This window comes from Arvicola amphibius, chromosome X (genome assembly GCF_903992535.2).
Source record: "Arvicola amphibius chromosome X, mArvAmp1.2, whole genome shotgun sequence".
In the NCBI taxonomy this organism is placed as follows: Eukaryota; Metazoa; Chordata; class Mammalia; order Rodentia; family Cricetidae; genus Arvicola; species Arvicola amphibius.
Window position 1 is genome coordinate 30,034,559 of NC_052065.1, and position 25,663 is coordinate 30,060,221.

At 36.6% G+C, this 25,663-nt stretch overlaps 1 protein-coding gene across 1 annotated transcript in view; it reads left to right on the forward strand.

Annotated features, from left to right (window-relative positions):
* Positions 1-25,663, forward strand: part of Maoa (monoamine oxidase A) — a 75,373-nt gene that overhangs the window by 46,155 nt on the left and 3,555 nt on the right. Inside the window, 11 exon segments of the mRNA XM_038316168.1 lie at positions 324-329; positions 5,626-5,730; positions 6,412-6,503; positions 10,317-10,458; positions 12,585-12,734; positions 13,402-13,561; positions 14,373-14,469; positions 18,891-18,944; positions 21,854-21,911; positions 23,236-23,333; positions 24,156-24,267. Of these exon segments, the coding sequence (XP_038172096.1) occupies positions 324-329; positions 5,626-5,730; positions 6,412-6,503; positions 10,317-10,458; positions 12,585-12,734; positions 13,402-13,561; positions 14,373-14,469; positions 18,891-18,944; positions 21,854-21,911; positions 23,236-23,333; positions 24,156-24,267 (1,074 nt within the window).

Consider the following 25,663-nt stretch of genomic DNA (forward strand, 5'->3'; position numbering starts at 1 on the left):
CAACCAAGCTGACAAGGCCCACACAGAGCCCGTCCATGCCGTAGAATCCAAGCCCATCGCTATTGTCCTTGGGTTCTCAGTCAGCCTCCACCATCAGCCACATTCAGAGAGTCCGGTTTGGTCGCATGTTCCATCAGTCCCATTCCAACTGGAGTTGGTGATCCCCCGTTAGTTCTGTCCCACCGTCTCCATGGGTGAACGCACCCCTCATGGTCCTGACTTTCTTTCTCATGTTCTCCCTCCTTCTGCTCCTCATCAGGACCTTGGGAGCTCAGTCCGGTGCTCCATTGTGGGGCTCTGTCATATTCTCCATCCATCGCCAGGTGAAGGTTCTATGGTGATGTGCAAGAGAGAATTTATTTCAGATTGAGAAACTGCTGACATCTTGGTGATAAATTATGGAGTCTCATTTTAGTACACTGAGAGAGCCTCTGCATGTTTCCCTTAGCCAAGAGACATTCTCATTGCCTCTTCTAGTATGCCACACATGTCAAAGTAGTCTCCAATTTTGTGATCTAGAAGTAGCTATTGATAAGTAAGCCCTTTTAGGTGTTTGTGAGAAAGGAGGAGGCTGTTACCTTAAAAGTTCCCAGTCCCTAGCCGCATCTGTGTGCTTTTGTAGCAGATTTATGTTTTTTGGAAAATGAAAACAGAAAAGCCATAATTGTTAAAGAGGAAACTACTTGGTGTCTTTGTCAGCAGGATAAAAGTTTACATCTTTTAGACTATTTATGGCTTCCAACATTAAGGAGATTGCCAGGCTAGATTCTCCCTTCACCCTGTCCTGTGACCTTTTCTTGGTCTCTGTGTGTTTATAAACACTTGGATTGAGGAAGCCCTTAAAACTTTTTGTAAGCACACTCAAGTTGGTGTTGTTCTATGAGGAAAATTTCGTTAGTAATACAACACTTATAATACTTCATTAAATGATTAATGAGAACTTTTTTGTTTGTTTTTTTTAAGAGAGAAGGAGTTTATTTTGATTTACAGTTTACAGAGAGTCTATCATAGCAGAAATTTCGTGACAATGAGATGTTGAGATAGATGGTCATACTGAATCCACGTACAGGTAGAAGACAATAATGGATGTAATTTTTTAACTTCCTAAATATTTTTTTATTTCTTCCTTACACTTCTTACTGAATGATGGCCATTTTCAAGATGAATCTTTCCAAATCAATTAACCATAAAATTATAATCATTCAAAGAATTAACACAGTACTTAAAAAATAGATAACTTTTAAAAAATATTTATTTATTTATTTATTTATTTATTATATATACAATATTCTGTTTGTGTGTATGCCTGAAGGCCAGAAGAGGGTACCAGACCTCATTGCAGATGGTTGTGAGCCACCATGTGGTTGCTGGGAATTGAACTCAGGACCTTTGGAAGAGCAGGCAATGCTCTTAACCGCTGAGCCATCTCTCCAGCTCCCATAACTATTTTTTTCCCTCATTTTTTTATTCAAGATTTCCATCTCCTCACCTCCTCCTCCCCCTTCCCTCCCCTCCATTCCACCCATACCCCCACTCCACCCCTCTCCAAAGACAAAGAGCCATCAGGGTTCCCTTCACTATGTTTAGTCCAAGGTCCTCCCAGCTCCCCCTAAGTCCAGGAAGGTGAGCAACCAAACTGACAAGGCTCACAGTGAGCCCGTCCATGCTGTAGAGTTCATGTTCATTGCCATTGTCCTTGGTTTCTCAGTCCTCCTCCACCGTCAGCCACATTCAGAGGCTGTCTTTTCTCATTTTACATGCCAAATCTATTCCCTACTCCTTTTCCCTTCTGCTCCCTCCACCTTCCACCCTCCCCATACCCACTTCTCAGAGAGGGTGAGACTTCCCATGGGGAGTCAGCAAAGTCTAGCACATTGCTTTGAGGCAGGACCAAGGCCCTTCCCAGTATATTTTGGCTGAGCAAAATATCCCTCCAGAGAGAATGTGTTCCAAGAAAACAGTACAAGCAGTAGGGATAAATCCTGGTCTCACTGACAATGACCCCATAGTCTTCCACAAAGATGACCCCAGCTAATGTCCTATGCAATAGTGAAGAGGGTGCTTGAACTAGTCTTGCCCTGTAGTCATATTGATAACTCTCTTAAATACCATCATAGAACCTACATCCAGCAACTGATGGAAACAGAGTCAGAGAATCACAGTGGAGCATTGGGTTGAGCTCCCAAAGTCCAGTCAAAGAGAGGAAGTAGTGAGAATACTAGCAAAGAGAGCAAGACCATGATTGGCTTACCCACTGAAACAGCTTACCTGACCTAATGGGAGTCTTCCAACTATGGCCTGACAGCGAGAGAACCAGCATACGTCCAAACTATACCCCTGGATGTGGGGAACAGTTGTATGGCTAAGGGAGACTATGGGGTCACTTTCAGTGAGACCAGAATTTATCCCTACTGCTTGTACTGTTTTCTTGGAGAATATTTTTTAAAGTACTTTTTGGCCGCTGATCTACATGTTGCGCTCCAGGTCAGCCAAAGTTACATAGTGAGACCCTATTTCAAAACCTCTTTTTTTTTTTTTCAAAGCAGAGATCAGTTTTGCATATGACTATTGTTTGAGTACAGTCATTTATTGAAGAAATACAGATTTTTTTGAGATTTCAAGTTAGGGAAGAACTGTAACAAGAACCAGCTATTCTGAAGGCTTCCCAGGCAATCAAGTAAGTCCAGCCTTTCTCCTCTCCATTTTTTCTTGTGTAAAATGTATCTGGCTGTTTCTTTTAGAAAATGTGTTAGTCTTTCCCAAAGATGGCTACATTTCCTTGGCAATTACACTCTTGGTGCTTCATCCTCAGTATTTTACTCTTTAGAAACAGAAAAGACACATAGATAAGAATTGTAAGTTTCTCCTGTGAGAGTTTTCTTTATTTTATTAGGAAAGTTTAAAATGTATCTAAAACAAATCTATCTCCATGTTCCATCAACTATATAGGAGTGAGGAAAACATTTTATGAAGAGTTTGGGGGAGGAAATTACCCTTATACTATTTCCTAGCTGGTGTCACTAGACTTTAGTTTCCTTATTTGTAAAATGGAAATATTAGTAGTCCTTGCCCCCACAGAGCTGGTGCAAGCATTACATGAGATAACGCATATAAAGAGTTTCAGCTACTGCCAGGCATGGAGAAAGTTCAATAAATGTTTGATGATGGTCATGACAGTGATAAAGGATTTGGAGTCTCAAAAAGTTGTATTGTAGCATTTCAACATAGTATTTTCTGATAAGAAATCAGATCACATAATCAACCAAGGTTATTTGAATTTGCTAGTGGAAAGGAAATTTGCTTCTTTGTCATTTAATGGATGCCATGTTTTCTTATTTAGTTGTGGGGGTGGGGAGAGTATGCACATACTCTCATGCCTTGTGCCTCTGCCTTGGTAATCTGGAAATTTTCTTGAACCTTTTTGAAAGTCTGGCACTACTTTTGATAATATGCAGTGCTTGCAGTTGACTTTCTACATATATTTATTAATAAAAAATCAAGTTTTCCTGAGAAATTCTACTAGCAGGAAAGATTTGTGCTTTATAAATATTGAGACATCATTTTTTTAACCATAATTGCCCCTTGGTATTTGCAGAGGATAGATTTTAACACTTCCTAAGAAAACCAATATCTGGGAATGCCTAAGTGCTTAAATAAAGTGGAATGTTATTTGCATATATTCTATTCCTATTTTTCTGTGTACTTCAAATCATCTTTAGATTGCTTATAATATCTAGCATATGTAAATTCTAGCTAAATAATTGCTATAATTTTTGTTGAGGTAATAATAACAGGAAAATGTCTGTGCATGTTAAGTATAGATGTTTTTTAATGCACTATCTACAATTCGTTTAATCTGTAGATGAAGAACCCGAAGAACCACTAAATGAACTAAATTTTCAGATAGTACCTTATAAATGATATAGTCTGTCTCTCTTTTACTAAGAGTCCACCCTCTATTTACCCTTGTTTTTGCTTAGCATATGGTATGTGTCACACAATAAAATAAAGTAAATGGTTTCTAGATATCATGCTGTCTTCACATTAGAAATCTTATTACTGAGCCACACAAACTGATTTGAGGTAACAAAGGGAGTTTATGAGGCTGGAAGATCACATGTCAGAATCTACAGAAAGCAGGAAAAATTTGACAAGTTAGGGACAAGAATCATGGTCTTTACAACCGAAAGTATCTGTTTGGCATGCTGTTTTAGGGAAGAGAATCCACTTTCTTCTGTACTTGGCTATAATGAGCTAACTACAGTGTCAAGTCTTTGAACCAAGGTCAGATCACAAACTCATAGCTGGGCTAGATCAGGACTTGGGAAGAATCTATCCTCTACCTATTTTAATGGCAGCTAACATCATGCTCCTTACCCAATAACTACAAAGAAGAGTGGCAGTTTCTCAAAAGGAAACCAGGGTACATCTAGAAAAGAAAGATGGCTGTTGAACAACCCAAACTGATAAAATGATTCCACACTGCTAATAATCTGGCTCTTTACATCAGACATAGTAGCCTAGCCAGCCTTCATTTATCCTGTGAAAACCTTTAAGACTTGGTCTGAAATGTGACTTGTATGTGTCTAAAGATGGTCTTCCATTTATTTGTGCTATCACTCATATCTATTATGGCTTCAGCATTTACACTAATATGAATTTTATCTTTATATACTTATTTGTCCTAATAAGTAAAAATGAGTCAAGGCTATAATTTCCTATAAACTGAAAACACTTAATACAACATTGGGAGAAATTTTAGGAATCTTATTAAAATTAGGATTATTTAGGTAAAATACATTTACATCAAAAGAAATGTCTTTGATGTGTGTCCTGTTGCTTGAAAATGTTTTAGGTTAGGGTTGGTGGGTTTTGTACAGGCATGAGGACCTGAAATCAGTTCTTAAACACCCTGGTAAAAAACAGTCAGACACAGTGGTGGCTAAGATTCTAGGCTAGGGAAGCAGAAGCAGACAGATCCTAGAGACATAATTACCAACTAAGCCAGCTAGTATGGTCAAACTAGTGATATGCAAGTTCAATAACAGACCCTTCCTTAAGAAAATAAGATGGAGAACAATCACAGAAAATACCCAAAGTTGACCTGATCTTCATGTTTATCTACACAGGCAAGTCTGCCAGCACAAACTTGTGGGGACACACACACACACACACACACACACACACACACACACACACACACACACACACACATATATACATACTTTATGTATCCTCTCTCCCTCCCTCTCCCCCTCTGCCTCTGTCTGTCTCTGCCTCTCTCATACACACAGAGAGAGAGAGAGAAAATGATTTATATTTTTTAAATTTTTAAATTTATTTACTTATTTTTTGTAGTCTTGGCGATGGAACACAAGGCATTATATATGCTAAGTAAAAACTTTACTATTTAATAATATCCACAGTACTTTTATTCCTTCTTATTTTTAAGCACAGAATCTCACTAAATTGCTAAGACTGGCAATTTGGAATCCTTCAACTTCCTGAGCTTGTGGGATTATAGACCTGCATCTCAGGCCAACCTGGTTCTGATGGTTTTAGGATGCCAAGTAACTTAAAAGTATTATTCATTTTAAATTGATTCCCTTTGCTGTTATGTTCCAGGGGAAAACTTATCCATTCCGTGGTGCGTTTCCACCTGTGTGGAATCCCTTGGCATATTTGGATTATAACAATCTGTGGAGGACAATGGATGAAATGGGAAAAGAGGTAAAATGTGTGTTTGGTTTGCATGTATCATATTGCTGAAGAATAAAACTGATTAATATCTTTATAAGGTACAGTGGACATTGCTGATTTCCAGTGATGCATGCCCTTCTAGTATAATCAGCAACTCTGCAAAACCTGGAAGGATTTCCACTTGACAGATGGAGAAAATGAATACCAAGTTTTTATATAATTTACTCAAAATTATGCAGCAAGGGAACCAGAATTCAAAGCCACTCTTTCTTATATTACTGCCTGGGTAGCTTCACTTCTATGCCTCTGAGCATATATATGACATTTCTACTAAATATCTACTTGCAGTTATATATCTACAATGCCACTTTAAATAGTAAACGAGAGAAGAACTTTCTGCATCAAAGTTTATTGGGGGGCTAAAAATGGGTGTGGTCTTCCAATAATAATATAGATATTAATAATGACCATAATTATCCCAATTACAAGTAAATTTATACATGCTGTAGTTATGAATGCTGTTATTACTATTGTTTGCCAATAACATTAAGCCATGAGTTCCAGATTTATCTCACCTCTCTATGCACTTCCAAGCCAACTGTAAACACCAAGAAACAAGTTTTTAGAGGTTAACATGAAGGCTTCTCTGGAGAGTAGTTGAGCAATGGTGGCAGTTTCTTTCACTCGTGAGTGTATGACCTTTCATTGCAGATCCCTGTTGATGCACCATGGCAAGCAAGACATGCTGAGGAATGGGACAAGATGACCATGAAAGATCTCATTGATAAAATCTGCTGGACAAAGTATATGTGATACTTAAAATCATCTTTAAAAAAAACTTTCCCTCTGATCTTTTGTATCCTGTCTTGAATAATAGTGCTGTTAAGCAATGGGAAAGATAAGAAATATAATAATTTAAGATTATTAATCCAAATATAATATAAATCTAAATATAAGAAATATAATGATAATAACGAAGTCAGAAGGTTTGAGCAGGGAATGAATAAAAGAAAAGGTAGATGTTGAGAAAACATGTATGTTACTGGTAGATCTTCCAGGAAAGGACAAGGTCAGAACATAAAAATTGATTGCTATGGAAGGATAGTGTCTTCCTAAAATAGTCCAAAGTAGGATGGGGGATGGGTGATCAAAAATGGAGAAGGATAGTATTATCATAGGATGATATATATGGGCTTGAATACTCAGAGGAGTATAAATATAACCAAGATGGTGTCTTCTAGGTATAATTTATAGGGAGACACAAGATATGTGGTTTGTATGATGGTCCACTGCCATGAATGATGAGCAAAAAATGTCCTACTCCTTAGGATTTTGTGAAGGAAAGAGTCTATTTCAGAAATGACTTAGGGTAATGTGGATACAAGAATGGTAGCAGTGGTGGTGGTGGTTTTGGTGGTGGTGTGTATGTGTTTATGATTTCTTCTAGGAATGACCAGAATAGTGAGTGAATCTTGATGAGTAGGGCATATACCCAAGCAATGAGTAATAAAGAATGTGGAAAGACAAGGAAGAATAAATTTGGTGGAAATGGTAATACCCATGAAGGAGAAATAGAGTTTGACACTGTTGGGATGGTGTCTTCCCAAAATGATCTGCAAGGCAGGAATGTATTGGGTGTTTTTGTTTGATTGTTGTTTGGTTGGTTGGTGTGCTTCTTTTGGGTGGGATATATTTCAGAAACTGTCTGTACAGACAGGGAAAGACAACAATAACGAATATGGTTACTAGACAGATTTTTCCTGGAAGAAACTACTGCTTGCATAAAGTAGGAAGCATGGAAATTTGGGGATTCATGACTTCCAGAAACAAGATAGGGAAGTGAGGGAACTGGAAGAAGGATGGTGTAGAGATACACTATTTTCTAAGAAAAATCTGAGACTCTGAGGGCAGGGCAAGTAGAGAAAGGGCATTTTGGTGTTTATTCAGGATGACCTACTTGATATTGAAGGATTAAAGAATTTGTCATATCATCTAGCACCTCCCTTAAGGGCTTGAGTAAGATAGGATAGGTTAGATATTGCAAGGTGGAATGGTATCTTCTAGGAATGAGTCACTAGGACAGCGTGGAGATCTAAGAAGGTTACATGGCATCTTCCAGGAATGAGAATGGATGCAAAAATTGTGTACCATGATGGTATATATTCTAGGAATAATTCATAGGAGCAATGGACAATTGGAGAGAAGATTGTGGATGGCATAGTATATTCTAGTGGTGTACTGTTAAAACTGAGAGTGAGACTTGATTGTAGTAGATGATCTCTTCCAAGAATGACTCACAGATACATGGGGAGGCAGGATGTATGAATATTTGGGGGTGAATATTTTCTAGGAGGAACTGGTAAGGATAATGGGAACACAGAAAGTGGCATAATTTTTAATAGATGGTATTTTCTGGGACTTGAGCCACTGAGCAATAAGGGTAGATGCTTGAATGGAATGGTATATTACAGGAGTTACCGACAGATACAAGGGCTAAAAGGATGGGTAAATGGTGTTGGGGTATTGCTATCTTTCTACAGTGATCAACTGATTTGTAGGAAGGAAGACAGGAAAACTGAAAGTTGTCAGGAGGGATAGAATCTTTCAGCAAGATGCCAACCAAGGTTAGTGGAGTATAAGGAAATATGATCCCCATGAAAAATGTGCAGAAAAGAACCAGGGTCAGGGAAGAAAATGGAGCACTATAGAAGTGTGGCAGGATGGTATTCCAGGGATAATCTCCAGGAATTGGAAGAGATCAGAATTGTAGGTAGTGGATCACATAGCTGGATAATAGCAAAGTGGATAAAGTGCTTGCTCTGCAAGTATAAGAACAGGATTATTGATCCACATAAAAGCTGGGCAGGCATGGCAGCCTGCCTGTAACCTTGCTGCTCCAGAGGTAGAGACAAGGGATCAGTGGGGCAAACTGGGTAGTTAGACTAGCCAAACTGGCAAGCTCCAGGTTTAGTTGAAAGATACTGCCTCAATAAATGAAGTAGAAAGAGATCCAGGAAGATACTTTGCTTCAACCTTTGCCATCCGCCCATTCATGGAGATGAGTCCACACACATGTGAAAAATACACATGCATACACACTACACACTTACATGCCAATACGATATCAAACAGAATGTGCCACAGTGGTTAAGGGGAAGTAAGGTTGTATTAATGTGATGGAAGAACATGTTCTAGGTGACCCAAAAGGGTGAGATGTTATCTTCTAGGTATAGGCCAAGGTTAGGGGTAAGCCTGATGTTAGATAATGTGGGAATAGGAATATCTTCCTGGAATAAGTCATAGCAGCAATTGAGAGTCAGGGGAAGACAGATAGGGTTAGATGCTAACTTCCAGGATAATTCATAGATATAAAGCGAGGACATCATATTTACTGTGAAATAGCCCAAGAAACATGATATCTTATATGAATGACAACAAAAGCATGGGGATACAGGATAGATGGGTTTTTCTGGAGCAGCATCTTTCAGGAATGGTATATTGTTAGTATGGGAGAGAGTAAAAAGTAGATGTATTTGGGATGTTAGGTATTTCTTACAGAGAGGAGAATAAGGAAGATGATGTTGAGGAATGTCTTCCAGGATTAACCAGAAGGAAGGGGAGAGATTCAGACTTGTGAGTGATGTAAGGCAATAGTATTTTCTATAGAGAAAATAAGGAGTAGCTTTTTGAAATGGCTTGAGAAGGGAAGGAAATTGACATATTTTAACAAGTGAATAGTCATTATGCCTGGAACATAGAGCAAGTAGTGAGATGAGTGATTGGAGTTGAACAGCCTATAAATGCATCTATTTATATTGTCTGCATGCAAGATTTTTCCATTTTAGGCCATTACAGAATTTTTTAAATTTTGTTTTGTGTTTTATAACTATATTTTTAGTTTAATTTAGTTTAGTTTTGCTTGTGCATCAGCATGGCCTCTAACTTGCTATCTTCTTTACTCTGCCTATTGCATGCTGAGATTACAGACCCTGTTACCATTCTCAGTTTATCACCAAAATGTTTTTAAAGTCCCCATTGTGTTTAGCATGGCAGAGAGTACTAGAGTCATGTAGGGTGATAATATGGAGTTCACCACTTTCTCTGTCCATGTAAGAGATTATACAGTAGCGTGGACCAGAGTGGAGGCAGAAGAGATGGAAAAGTGAGGAAAATCTTTAAAACAGATGAGATGTGTGCCTAATGATCAAGGATATTGAATCTTTAGATAGACCATATTTGGGACTAACCATATTTCTTAAAAGCAGAAGAAAACTTTTTCTTTTTTCTCAAAAGTTAACAAATGATTTCCTATGGACATTGGGACCATGAGGTTTTCTTTTTTGTTGTTATTGTTGTTGTTTTACCAAAACAGTAGAATCACTTTCTATTTGTAAAAGTTTTGTAAAGGTTCATTACTCTGAGTACTGTGTACATTTTTAATTAGGTTATTATTGGTGTGTGTGTGTGTGTGTGTGTGTGTGTGTGTGACTGGTATATATATTTCACAGTATGTATGTGTCACGTGTGTGGATATTAGAGGATAACTTTCAAGATTTTATTTTCTCCTTCCTCCTGTATGCATTGACATGTGATTTCCAGTCTTATTCTGTGAACAGAACTGCTCGGGAATTTGCTTCTCTTTTTGTGAACATCAATGTGACTTCTGAGCCTCATGAGGTATCCGCCCTGTGGTTCTTGTGGTATGTGAAGCAGTGTGGTGGCACCACTCGGATATTCTCAGTCACCAATGGAGGCCAGGTTTGTTCTGAAACTAACTTGCCAAGAACAATGGCTTGATAATGTCTTCATTGTTACAATCATGTATGGTAGTATAAAATGATCTAAAACTATGTCTGAAAATTTTCTCATTTCTTTTTTTATTCCGAAAATTTATAACTAAAGAAAGTTTTATTTTGAATTAATTTATGTTAATAATTAAGTTCTTTCCTTTAAAATGTAGAAAAATGTAGCCATTTATATAGAAGTAGCTAAACTACTAAAAGTAAATTAATTTCCAAGAAAATTGTAGTGCTTATAAAATTAGTATACTTAAAATCATCTCTGTTCTTTATATAGGCTTCTTTATCCTACCTGTTTCTCACAAGTATTCTTTCTTGTTAACTACTGTAGAATGGAAGTCACTCTTCTAGTTCACACAAGTCATTTATGTCCATTCTTTTCATAGTATGTTCTGTAGTTGTATTTAAGAATTTAACTGTCCCCTTGCAATTTTTTTTTGCTTTTATACATTTCTATTACTAATAATGAAGCAATTCAATTAATTGACTAAGTACATAATAAACTAACAGCAAAGCCTAAATACTAAATCGCAAGTCCTTAGACTCTGACATTCATTGCAAATCTCTCCCTTATCCAAAGAGAATGCTAGGAATGTTACACTCAAGTAGGATGTTATTAGTTTGTTACAAATAAATTCTAGCTTATGCTGTTACCTGAGTTCCAGAATTCTGAGTGCATTTTATGAATTTAGACTTTGTCTTCAAAGTAAACCATTGTTCTCTTCAGGTGATCATCTGAAGTCTCCAAATTAATACAGGACATTTACATTTTTAAAATGTATACTTATGAACAGAAACTCAGTATTACTCCGTTTAACTCATTTTACCTTCTGAGGTATCTTACTCATGGGTTATCCGTATCCTTCATTTGTAAGGGACAGAATACTTCTAGACAAGCCCTATATGATCTTTTAGAAAATAGAATTTTGATTTTTACTCTCAAGCCATTATCATAATATCTTTAAAAAGACCTTAACATTTGCCCCTTTATAATTCAATTTAATAAATTCTAAAAACAGAAAAGAAGATAGTGAACAGGTAGAACTAGTCCATGATTTTTATGCTATACTAGATTTCAAAGCATCTGTTTGGAAACATAGATCAGATTAAGTGTTAAATAATTTCAATTTCTTCAGCAAGAATAATTGATTTAAGTCTTAACCACTCTGTGACCATTTTCATAAAAAACTTTGGTGTCCTCACTAAACGTCAGTTGCAAAAGTTACTGCATAACTACTCATAAGTGAGGCATCATAATTATCAGTTTTGTCCTGTCCCACAGTTTACTGACATGCATTTGTAATAACTCAAAAAATCTCCTACAGAAGGCTAAAAATATCCCCTATGCTGTAACCAAATATACTGTATTAAGAACTTTTTTTGTGTTTAAGCAATATTCATGCTGAGAATAGCAGGTTACAGAGGGCAGAGAACTTCTGATCCTTTAGTGTTAGTCAAGAGAAATACTTAGCAATGTTTAAAAGAACAAACAGATAGATATTCTGCCATGACTATGAAACTTACAGTTAGTTTTAAGAAGAAGATATTCAAAAGCTGAAATTCAGGTTCCTAGGTCCTGATTTTGCAATTTCTGATAGGGCATTGCTAACCCTAATAGCATGCTAAGCTAATTCTTTTAGACTCATGTCATGTATAATAAAATATTTTCTATGTTCTTACCTGCTCAGGCAAGTAACTCCATGGGGAGATAGAAACCATATCCCCTAGGATTAACATAGTTACCTTCCCTTCTCAGGGCGCCTTACATATATCATACTTATGCAAATTTGAAGTTCCTAGGCTTGCTGTTTGCATTTGATCAGAGCAGCATTGGCATAAGAGAACATTTTTTTTCTGATCTCCGATTTTATATGGTAGTAATGGCTTTTCCTTGTTAGAAGCTGTGCTGACTATGATAATTGAGGTACCTTGGCCTACTCTCTCTATTCTAATGATTTTTCCCACAATTGGCTATGGCAATGATAGAGGTCTGGCAATTACCTTCTTGGAGGTTTATAAATTAGTGGCAAATGTTCCACCATTCTCCTTTTATAAATTTTCTTTTCTGCTTACTTTCTCCAACAGGAACGAAAATTTGTAGGTGGAGCTGGCCAAGTGAGTGAAAAGATGATGGATCTTCTTGGGGATAAAGTGAAACTGAACTCTCCTGTTACTTATATTGACCAAACAGATGACAACATCATTGTAGAGACACTGAATCATGAACACTATGAGGTAACCCATTATAATCAAAGGAGTTTATAGTAAATAGGTTTTGTGCTTTTTTCAACTTCTAATCATATATAATCTAATCAGTAATATAGTTAGCTCTAGCATATATCTACTGCATGTATTCCAGATTGACAGATTTGGTTTACTTATTATCCTACTTTGCTTCTTTGTTGCTGTGATAAATACCATAACCAAAAGCAACTTTTGGAAGAAAGAGTTTATTTGGCTTACAGGTCTTGATCACAATCCGTCATTGAGGGAAGTCACTAGAGATATTCAAACAGGAGCAGAAGCAGGATCATGCAGAAGTGCTACTAATCAGCTTGCCTCCATGACTTGTTCATTTTGCTTTCTTATACTACTCAGAACCACCTGTCCAGGGATGATACCATCCATAGTGGGGTGGGCTGTCCCATATCAATCATTAATCAAGAAAATGCCCACAGACAAGCCAACATGCCAGTATGATGGAGGCAGTTTCTCAGTTGTGGCTCCCTTTACCAAGCTAATTCTAGTTTGTGTCAAATTGACAAAATATACCATCCCACATACCTTGTTCTATTTTCTTGATTCACAGTGGCTTGATTTGGTATTTTTTTAATGATGCTTTATACCCTTTGCAAGGTTGCAACTCATGTGTCAGGTGATATTTTTGCATATTGCATTTCAGTGTAAATATGTAATTAGTGCCATTCCACCAACTTTGACTGCCAAGATACACTTCAAGCCAGAGCTTCCACCTGAGAGAACCCAGTTAATTCAGCGTATTCCGATGGGGGCTGTCATCAAGTGCATGGTGTATTACAAGGAAGCCTTCTGGAAGAAAAAGGGTAGGTTACTCTTATTTGTGTTTGAACTATTAAGTAAAGAAACCACATTTTAGGGATATTGAGAATATGCTGAATAGAAAAAGAAAAATGTTTTAAAATTTGTAGAGAAATTGTAAATCTGTCTCTAAATTTCACAAAATGGCCTCAAGAGTGATTGTTGACAATGGGAGAAAAAGATGGGCATGAAATAGGAATATCAATTATGGGTCCACCACATTTATCTTGCTGCTTACTCTTCATGAGCAGAATGAGACCATGGGACCTTTTGGAAACAGTGCTGCTATGAAAGCAACTATTCCTGGACTTCACCAGTTTATTGGCATCAGTCTCTAAACATAAAATGATTATAAGGCTTTGTGATAAATGCTTATTATGGTGTTATGTATATTAAATGAGGCAGGGTTTAGGAAACAGGAACTTTCCAGATATGGTTCTTGCTCATATTCAACAGAATTCTTTTCACGACTTCTGGTGTTAATGAAAGTGATTCCTTCCAGCGCATTCCATCTTTTTTTTTAAATTTATTCCTGCATTCAGGGATATTTTACCATTTTCCCCATCTTGCCATTTTACCATGCATGAGTCATAGCCCTTTGTGGAAAAAATGATAGATATGGGCCATTTTCCACATAAGGAATAGATGTTCTTGTCTAGTCATGTGTGTCTTTAAAGTACAAGGGTCTAGAGTTATAGCTAATAGTAGTACTTTAAAATTTTCCTTCCTCCTACTAAAATAGTTTATATACATTCTTTATATGTGTGTATTTCTAATGTTAATTTCAATTCCTTAATTAATTTTCTCCTGCTTAAGACTATTGTGGATGTATGATAATTGAAGATGAGGATGCACCAATTGCAATCACTCTGGATGACACCAAACCGGATGGATCAGTGCCTGCCATCATGGGGTAAGTTAGAGCTGGGTGCAATTTCTAATTTTTGTTGGTATAGGTGCTGTCAAAGTATATTTCTTTATAATTAGACTCAATCAATAATACATATAAACTATATCATGTTTCCATGTGTTAGCATATCCATAGCAATGTTTTTGTGTGTGGCACAAGAATGCCAGAAAACTACTAAACTTGACACCATTTTTAACTTGTACTCACCTACCGATTCTCTATAAAAACTTACATGCTAAGAATAAAGTGGAAAAGGCAGCCTGGTAGACAGTATGATAGTCAGCGTCTTCTAAAGACACAGAATGTCTGCAGTCATTTTGGAAAGAGAACAACTTTATCCTATAAAACCTTTCAAATACAATGTCTCTGTACTTGATCTGCTTTCCAAACACATGTTGCATACAAAGTATCAGTATCAATATTAACCCAGGCCACAGTGGATGGCCTGTAGTTATCATTCACCAGCAATGCTTCTTTTGTCTTCAGAATACACTGATAATTCACCAGCCTGGGAACTAGTGCTCTGAAGGAAGTGGGCCCTCACAAAGGAAATGCTAAGGAGAGATACACCTTCCTAGTTACCTACCTTTGTCCTTCTAAAATATCCTATATACATAGAAAGCCTTTTATTTTGTTGCACTATAACAAAATAACACATGTTGATAATAGTCAAATAACTTTTAGAGACCAATGGTTTCTGATTTTGGGAAATGCAGGCTTTCTTGCTGAAGAGATAGTTGAGCTTTATAAATATCACATCATGCCATTTTGGGAAAGTTAAAAGAGAAAGGGGTCAGACCCAAGTTCCAAGGACCCTAAGAAGCAGGTTCTGCCTGGGTTACTGATAAAATAGTTACTAACAGCTCCTCTGGCTGTAATGTAAGAAATAGTACTAAATTCCTGAGGCAGGCGGGAACATACAGTATAATGACCATAAAAAGCCATATATCCTGTTCATTTTTAGTCCCACTGAGCAAGACAGGATCCAGGTAGTTTAGCCAGCATGGCATTTCTATAGGCAACAAAAAGTAAATCAGGGTGCGAGTTTCAGAAAGTCAGTGATAGTTCAGTTATGGATGGAAGAACTTCAGATGTCCTTCCCTTATGCTCCACTGGTGTTGGTTGGCTTTATAACAGGTACATATATGTTGGCATTCTTCCAAGTATGTTGGAATTATTTAGGAAATGTCTAAAATAATGTATTTATTGTTTTAACTTTATTTTATTGCTAAAAGATGTATATTGTATATCTGGGTGAAAATGTTTTAATAATATCTATTTTGTGTAATGATCAAATCAGGTTTGTTATTATATCCTTTACCTCATATGGTTATTTTTTATGGTAAGAACATTGAAAACTTTGTTTAGATATTTTAAAATATATGATAAATTAATATTAACTATGGCCACCCTACTGTTCAGTAGATCACCAGAATTTATTCCTCCAGTATAACTGGTACTTTGTGTTTATGGGAGGACAGACATTACTTTTTTCAAATATGAAGAACCACTGAAAACAATTGTGATGCAAGAGATCTCCTTCCTTCCTTCTGTTTAAAATGGAGGACAGAGATTTAAAAAGGTAGATGGTTTCTCTGTCCTCCCTTGATAAGTTCTCCTTTACTGTAAATAGCATTTTATTAGCTTGGAGCCAGAGCCAGAGGAATCTGCAAGCTGACCTCCAAAAGTAGCTTCCAGTGTACTTGCCTTCTCATGATTTCCCATTTCCACAAACCTAAAACTCTTTTCCTTTGTTTCTAAAATGTGTTGTTCTTTGTTATATATGTAGTGTAAGCCAGACTTGCCACTTCTAGGATACTTTTCGCCAGTGTGTCTCCCAAAGGACAAACACTGCCTGCGAAGGATAATAAACTTGCTCATTTTTCTTTTTTTTATTTAAATTGTTTTATTTTACATATGAACCCCAGTTCCCCCTCCCTCCCCTTCTCTCACCCTCCCCTCTTCCCCCATCCCACCCCAAACCAGTCCTCAGAGGGGGTAGGGCCTCCTTTGGGGAGTCAACAAAGTCTCGCATATCATTTTTCTTTCTTAAATCTCTTTTGTTGTTATTGTTACAACAATATGAGGATTGAGAAGCAATATTTTATCTTTCATTACTGTTGTTGACCAGCTACTCTTGTTACATTAGGTCAGTAGCTTTCACCCTCCCCTATTTTGTATGTACAACACTGCATATTGAACCTAGGGTCTGGTACGTGCTAGGCAAATGTCTTCTACTATTTAGTGTGATTTATTTTGATGTAGGGTCTCACTAAATTACTCTGCAGCAAAACTGGTTTTAAACTTAACTGCTTCAGAATCTTGAGTAGCTGCATATGCAGGACTGTACTGCCAGACTCAGTTCAATTGCTTGTGCTTTCTTCCTCCCTCCCTCTAACCCTCCTTTCCTTTCTCTTGAGGCAGGTTCTCATATAGCCAAACTTGGTTTGTAATTGAGACTGACCTTTAACTCATGATCCTCTGGCCTCCACCTCCTAAATGCTGGGATTGCAGACATATGCCAGCACATTCAACTTTGTACTTTGTTCCTGATAATGAAAACCTTATAGATTATCACTTCTACTTTGGTCTTTGCATTTGGCCCTAAGAGCCTCAAAAACAGGGGTAATAATTAACCAGCACTGTGTTTGTAATAACAATCACCTTTTAGAAACTGTACTTTAGAACTATTAAATGTCTTCAATGCGACTCCAGCATGTTTGATTTCCACAGTAAATAGCTAAAGAAAGTTGAACAATATTTGTCCATAGTTAAAGTGATTATTGTATTCCTAATGAGATTTTATAGTTGATAAACAACACTGTCTTTGAAGTCACAACCATACAAAATCAGCTGACTAATAATTTAATTTTTCATCAGATCTTGGTTAATTTTCTTTAAAATAGTATATAAGTCTAAACTCACTGATTGTTGCACAAACCTATAATATAACCAAATCCATTAATTTTGAGTCAAAACTAAAAGTGCTAACTCAAGCAAAATTATTATTGTATCCTATAATGCTGACTACTTCAAATATTTTATTTCATTCATTTTTAAATATTAAGACACAAATGCTGGATTTCATTGTGGCATTTCCATCCATACTTTGTTTTTGCAGATACTTCTCTTCCATTTTCCATCCCCATCCTCTAGTACCCCTTTTGCCGGTCTCTTTATTTAAATAATATGCATCTGCCTCTGAAACTCCATCCTGTGTTAACATTCTTTGTATCTTTGCTTCTCAGAACATTTTCTAATAGCAGTCTTAAAAGAGTTGCTAGTCAAATTAATAAACACTTCTATTCAGGGGTGAGAAGAGGAAATATCCCCTTTCAGCCTTGATCTATCTATTTATCTGATTTCTCTAGAAAAAAAGTAAAATTTTATCCATTTTTAATGAAGAAATAGTTTCATTATACTAGTTCATTTAGATTGATAGTGGGTACTGGAAAATAGATCCAGAACTTTCTATATACTAATCAAGTGCTTTACCACTGAGCTATGTCTTCACACCGCCCTTGGATTTTATAATATATCTATTTCTATTAATAGTATAAGTAAGGATTTCATCTCACAATTGAATTCTTTAAAATGTATGTACAGTTAATATTATTGACATAATATATAGGATCTATTTGACTAAAGGGGCCAGATAGATTATAGTTGAGTTTTACTGAGTTAGTTTGTTCGGTGGCTCTATTTAATCATTTCCCAAGGAAGCTGACTTAGAGATAGAGACATGGGTATAGGAGATTTATTGGGGTGAACTTAGGGAATACTGCCTTTGTGGAAGGGAAGGAATCAGAGAGAGAGAGTGTTGAATGTCAGTGCTGTCTAAACCAAGATCTCAGCCAGCCCCTAGAAATATGGAAGTGGGAATGACCTTTCACAGTTGTTCCAAACTTAGACAAGGGATGGGCTAACTTAATCATTGGCTATCAATTGCCTCTTAGGAGGGGCAGGATATTGACCCAGGAACTTATCTGCTGGTGAATATAATTGCTGGGGAAGGGTTTAATCTGTGAGCTAAGGGCACCGATTACTGGTTCTGAAGAGCATTTGGGCAGGGAGTGAGGGGTGTATCATTGGATTTATGGTAGGTGTATATTAATAATTGTCCAGTTTTTATTGTGTCATTGTCATGATAATCATCTAATGCAATCTTAATATGCCCAACATCTAATTTCCTATAATATCAAATATGATGTTAAATTTTAGAAGTAAAATATTGAGCAAGAAATTCCCTGTTAATTAGGAACTCACATTCTAGCAGAGTTTTGGATGCAGAGGAAGCCTGAAGACAGGATGCCATTTGCTGTAGGGGAAGGGAAGGGTTGGGAGAGTTTATTAATGCTGAGTAGATAGTGGTGTGTATTTATCATGACTATAACTGCCCATTCAAATGTGGCTTATTTCTCCAGCTTCATACTTGCCCGGAAAGCTGATCGACTTGCTAAACTACATAAAGAAATAAGGTAAACAATTTATATCTGAAAAATCAATAAATGTTGCCTTTACATTTTGTTTGTTGCACCAACAATAGTAGAACAATAGCAAGAAGAGCACAATATTTTACAAATATTCCCAACCTCAACAATTCATTTTTTAAATACTTTGCTATGTTCTCCTTGGTCAAGTCAATGTGTATGTGCATGTGTTAATTTTACACATTTGTATTCATTTTATGTGGTTAAGAGATAGGGTTTCCCTGTGAGATAATTGAAAGTAGCCAGAATACTGTAATAGAGACCTCATGGCTTAGCCACTTTTCCTAAGAACACCCCCCCCCCTTTGAATACCATCACCTTGGTAATAAAGTTCTAACAAGGAAAAAACTTAATATAGTTTCATAGCACGCACACACACACACACACACACACACACACACACACACATGTGCATGTGTATATGTGTTGGCTCATGCATACCATAACACATGAGTGGAGAACAGAGAACAGTTTTGTGGTATCAATTTTCTTCTACCTTGAATTGGGTTCCAGGAATTGAACTCAAATCATCAGGATTATATAGCAAGCATGTGTACTCACTGAATCATCCTACTAACTCTAACATAGGAATTTTGGAGGGTTGCATACATTAAAATCTTAGCCACTGACATGTGACAAAGTCAAGAGAAGCGGGTAACACATCCACACTTTTTTTTCATTCCACCACAGTAAGCTTGACATTTTCTGTTGGATTTCCTGCATTTCCTTTCTATTATTAATAAAATAAATACCAGACTGGAGGTAGACATTTGGTTATAATTCCACATACGGAATGAACTGTAAAGTTTTTGTAAGCCAAAACCTTTACTGAATACATCAGTGATAAGAGCAGTAGTTTTCAAAACTGACTGTGCATAACTCTCACAAAAAGTATTTGGAAAGTCTAATCTCTTGAGGCTTATAGAATATGATTCAGTAGGTCTGAAGTAGAGACTTAGAATTTGTATTTTTTAACTACCTGCTCAAGTGACTATGAGGAGGAGACAGTTTGATAAGCTAGTGGTTCAATACAACTATAAAATGTGCATGGTGGCCTCATTTGGATGCAGTTTAAAATATATTCTATTATTTTTAAGGACAAACTAATCTAAATACATTACTCTGAGTGGAGAATATATCTCAGTGGTAAAACACATCTTTTGTGTGTGTGAAGCCCAGTGTTTCATCCCTGTCACACATACATAGAACCTATTTTGGTATAACATTATTGTCTTCCATGTATCTTCTCAAAAGTTTTAATTTAAATGAGGTAAAGGAATGGGAAAGATAAATCTCTGGTGTGTTTATATAAGCTTGTCTTTGGCTCATATAATAATATGAAATACAGTAAATGATATTTTATTATATTTTTATTATTTATGATTAAAAGTTAATTACAATGAAGGTTGAATTTTAGGTTTAGTTCTAATTTAGTAAAGATTTTATATGTCAAGAAAATAAGTTAAACACATCAAACTTTTTAGAATACTGATTGACAATATTCTTATTTGTCTTGGCAATAGTCTTAACTGACTCTGAATGTCTGGATTACTGCTTATAATCTCTCATAAAATTAGAATCTGCTATCTCTTTATGGCACAGAAAAGAGGATACAATACTGGACTGTGCATAGAATTTGACTCAACACATATTGAGCACCTACTATGGCAGAATGCTCTGAATAGTAAAGGTTTGCCTTCCCATTGCTTAACTGAATAAAGGAATCTGAAGCTCACTGAACTTCAGCTTCATCTCTTGAACGGAGAATTTAGGCTAGACAGAGAAAGCAAGTAAACTTATGACTTCTTCCTGTATGTTAGGGCTTTTAATCAAGCATTTTCTAACAGTCCTAGAATTAACATATCCATTTAACATTATGTGACATCATTTATGAGTGACATTTGTCTCCTTTAAAGCCTTGCATAGAAACAGTATAGCAATAAGTAGCATGTGTAATTCTTTCTCCTCTTCTCGACTTAACCTTCTGTAATTACATGATAGGAGTCTAAGAGTTATATATATCAATGGTATAAAAATAATGATATCAAGAGTGATAAGCTTAAATTTTGTTCCACACTATTTAGAGAAATTGGGATTGTGTTTTAAAAATATTTTCTAATGTAATTGGCAATATAAACTTGTATATTTTTATAGTTGTTTTCTTTAATACTAGTAAGCTTGACTCTTGCATGTATGTGTGCACTCACACATACATATTTTTAACCACTTCTTTCACCTGGTCTTAATGCTTTTTATGGGTTTGAATTACATCTTTCCCTAATTTTCATAAAAATTATTTTCTGATTGTTCATTAGCCTTTGACAAATATTTCAGACGCATTTTCACATCTTTAAACTATATAAAAACTAAAAAGAGTAAATGTCAATAGTATATATTCAGTACTTGAGATAGAGCCATTAACTTAGAAGATGGGTAGATTTAGTAACTTAGGTTTTTAAAAAGTTTACCAGGAATAGTTATGAGTTTTAATTGTATCTTCTCTCAAGAAGAGATTAGCTAGGCATGGTAGAATACACCTGTAATACAAACACTCAGGAGGCTGAGAGAAGGGGATCACAGCAAGTTTGAAACCACCCTTAACTCCATAGCAAGTTACAGGCTATACACAATGAGACTTTGATTTTTTAAAAAGGAAAATTCTTTTGTTTCCTCAAATTATTGTACTGAGGCATATGATGTTAACCAACATACAGAAATACACTGAGACATATAAGCTGAGTGCATGGATTAATTGACTATTTTTTATAGTTACAGAAGGCTATTAAGTTTCATTTTTTTCTTCAAGGAAGTCACTATCAAGTACCCTAGAACTTAATGTGTTTATACTATGCCCATCAGTTATTACTTATTTAACATACCTTTGCTCTTCTCTATAGGAAGAGGAAAATCTGTGAGCTCTATGCCAAAGTTCTGGGATCTCAAGAAGCTTTACATGTAAGAAACCCTAGTCTTTATCAGACTTTGCTCTGTTGGGTCAAAGTGGTAAATTAAAGCAAGTTCTGGTTTCTTGTAAGTCTTAAGCGGCGAATAGAAATAGGTGTGTTTAATTTAGAGAATTAATTTCAGTAATCCAAAAGTATTAAAAACTAGTGTCAGGTACATGGAACTTGTGATATGACATTCCTTTGGGCATTTTAAATATTCACTGCATAATAGACATTCAATTGTAGTAAGAGACGTGGACCTACAATCATTATGTCACGGATCATTGAGATTAGTCTGCAGAACAGAGATCCTGTGCTTCTGTCATTGTCAAGTGCTTGCTATTAAATAAAAACCCCAGATATGTCACCATGTGTTGCTGAAGGCTTTGTGATATATATTTTACACACCAGGCTTAATGTTTGCCCTGGTCAAAGATATACTAATTCATTTCTCCACGTGGAGAATCAATTCATACCTCATTTGGCACTCCCAGGGTTTTTTATACTGCTTCTGAAAGTAGTGACAAGGAAATGGCTTCTGAAGAGCCCATCAATAGCTGAGGACTTTTTTCTGTGGATTATTGTTTAAACTGTGCAAATACTAAACATTTAAAATGTAATAGGGGAGTCATGGGGGGAAAAGTGCTCCCCAAGGAGCGCTTTCATATTGTGTCCTTTGAGCAGTATTTTTATAATGTACTTTTCCAGCTTAGCAAAGGGATCTGAAGTAATGTTTTGTGCTCATCTTTTACTTGCTCCCTCCCATCCTGCCATTATTACTGATGCCTGGGTAGATTGGAAAGTAAAGTCCACTTTCTTAAACACTCCAGAATTTGGAGAAGACCTTTCCAAAAACTAATTGTTAGTAGTGTTTCCTGAAGACTTAGCTTTACATTCTATAATCTGCATGGATGAGAGCATCCTTGCTACCAATTATTGGGCTATGTTTTGACTACCTTAGGCAAGATGTTAAGAAAATCTGTGTTTTTATTTTACAATGTACTCTTTTTTCTTGCAGTGCTGGGAATTAAACTTGGGACCTTGTGCATGTTATGAAAGTGATCTAACACTCAGTTTCATTCCTGGACTGATGTTTTTTCTCTCCCCCTCCTCCTTCTTCTACACTTTCCTTTACTTTCTATTTTCTTATTTATTTTCATTGTACTGGGGCTCAAACTCAGGGGCTGGCACATACACTCCACAGAGTCCCATTACTACTTTATGCTTTAAATATAAGCTTTTTTGTTAATGTAACATACACAAGGCCTTCACTGTTGGCAGATAACAATTCTACTTTTATTTTCTTTTGTAATTTTCTTCTCATTGAACTACAGCCAGTCCATTATGAAGAGAAGAACTGGTGCGAAGAGCAGTACTCCGGAGGTTGTTACACAGCCTACTTCCCTCCCGGCATCATGACCCAGTATGGAAGGTACTGCCCAATCACTGCACCAACTTATACAGGACTGGAACACATTCAAACCAGCTGTGTTCAATAAGACTTGTAGAAATAGGCAATATTCTTTGTAAATCCCAGATAAATAGTCAGCTTGTAAATCAGTGGATGCCCCCAGAGAAATGGATGTTAACACATAGAGTTGTAGCAGAGTACTAGGCAGGATGTCAGATGTCAGCAGCACTTGTGAGATGAAGACAAATATATTGTCCTTTGAGAAGCCCTTTGAACTCTCCTCAATGTTTATTTTCACAGGGCTACCCAGCCACAGGACAATGGATGTATTTGTCCAACACATCTGTCTTGTCAACAGAGAGGCATCATATATTCTTCTTCAAAGGAAAAATTCCTAAGTGTATACAGCTGAGATGGGAGGAGATGAGATCTACATGGCCTGGGAATCTACCCTTACTTAGAAATACCATGTTTCATATACATTGTTATTCCTTTGCCATGTAGGCATAGAATTCAGGGTTACTTGCTCAGTTTCAAGAGATGCTACATAGGAGTACTGTACCCTTATGTTCTCACAGGCTGACTGGCTGGCTGAAAATATGTCATCATCACCTTTAGTGATGAATAAACTTACAGTCTACTTCTCCCAGGCTTGATAGTTTAGATCCTTGTGCACAGGTATAGAAAGCAAAGAGTAGCCTTTTACTTTGGGCTGAGTCTCAAGAGTGTTTTCTCCTTGATTGGTTTCCCTTCCTTTTGTGGACTAGATGAAGGCAGTGATTGGCTTGTTTTCCTTCAGCATATTTCCATTTAACTCTGTGTTACCTCTTTATTTCCTTGAAGGGTGATTCGCCAGCCAGTAGGCAGAATTTACTTTGCAGGCACGGAGACAGCTACACAGTGGAGTGGCTACATGGAAGGAGCAGTCCAAGCTGGAGAACGAGCAGCTAGAGAGGTAAGGGAGGTATCTAAGGTGCACTTCTTTTTCATTTGTAATTACATCTCAGGAAGCAGTACTGGGAATTGAATTGAAGGCATCATGCATGCGAGGTATAGGCTATCCCAATGAGCTGTAGCCTAGCCCTGTGACAGCATTCTTGTCATCTTGTCTTTCTTGTTGTTTGTTTTATGTTTATATGGATATACTACAACAAACTAGATGCTTGGGCTATTTTATTGACATGTATACAAATACAAACAGCATGTGCTATTTGTATTTCTTATGCATATTTATGAGGTACACATTGATATTTTGATGCCTATTAATAATATGCGACAATCAAATCAAGATAATTAGCATCTCCTTCATATCAAACATGTATTGTTTCTTTGAATCATTTAAAATCCTTTCTTCTAGCTCTTTAAAACTATATAGTAAATTGTGATTATCCGTGGTGGCCCTATATTGCTATAGAATGTTAGAATTTGTTCTTCCCTTTGAACTATATTTTAATACCTATTATTCACTCTCAGTAGTCTTACTCCCTGTTGCCTTTCTTAACTTCTGGTGACCTCTGTTCTTTTTTCTACTTCTATAAGATCTACTTTATTTGGCTTATGCATATAATGGATAGCATGTGCTATTTGTATTTCTAGGGATGACAGATTTCTTTTAAGGTTTTTTTTTATCCTTTAATGTAGTGTGAAACGGCGGGGCTGCGTCCCGCCACCCAGGTCACAGCCGCCGGCTAGCTTTATCCAAAATAATTACACGGAAACTGTATTCTTTTAAATACTGCCTGGCCCATTATCTGTAGCCTCTTATTAGTTAATTCTTACATCTTCCTTTAACCCATATTTATTAATCTGGGTAGCACCACGAGTTGTGGCTTACCAGGAGAGATCTTAACCTGCGTCCATCTCGGAGAGGAGCAGCATGGAGACTCACCACGCGACTGCCTGAAGCGTCTCTCCCTAACTCTACTTCCTTGTTCCCACAATTCTGTTCTGTCTACTCCACCTACCTAATTTTCTGTTCTTAAAGGGCCAAGGCAGTTTTCTTTATTAATTAACCAATGAAAGAAACAAAGACAGATAACTCTCCTCCATCATTTCCCCTTTTTCTGTTTAAACAAAAAAGAAAGGCTTCAACTTTAACATAGCAAAATTACATATAACAAAACAGTTATCAAGCAAGTATTACAGTTACAATATTTAAATCTATTTTATCTTTTATCATAACTAAGGAAATCTGTAACTATCTATTTATTCTTCAACTCCATCAAAGACTCCAGAAGGATACAATGCTACCTAAGTAAACAAGAAATAAGTAACTTATAAAACTCTAGAAATGACAGAGACAACTCGCTGCCTGGACAGTCACCCAAAGTTCCCCTGTACCGTTGGGGCAT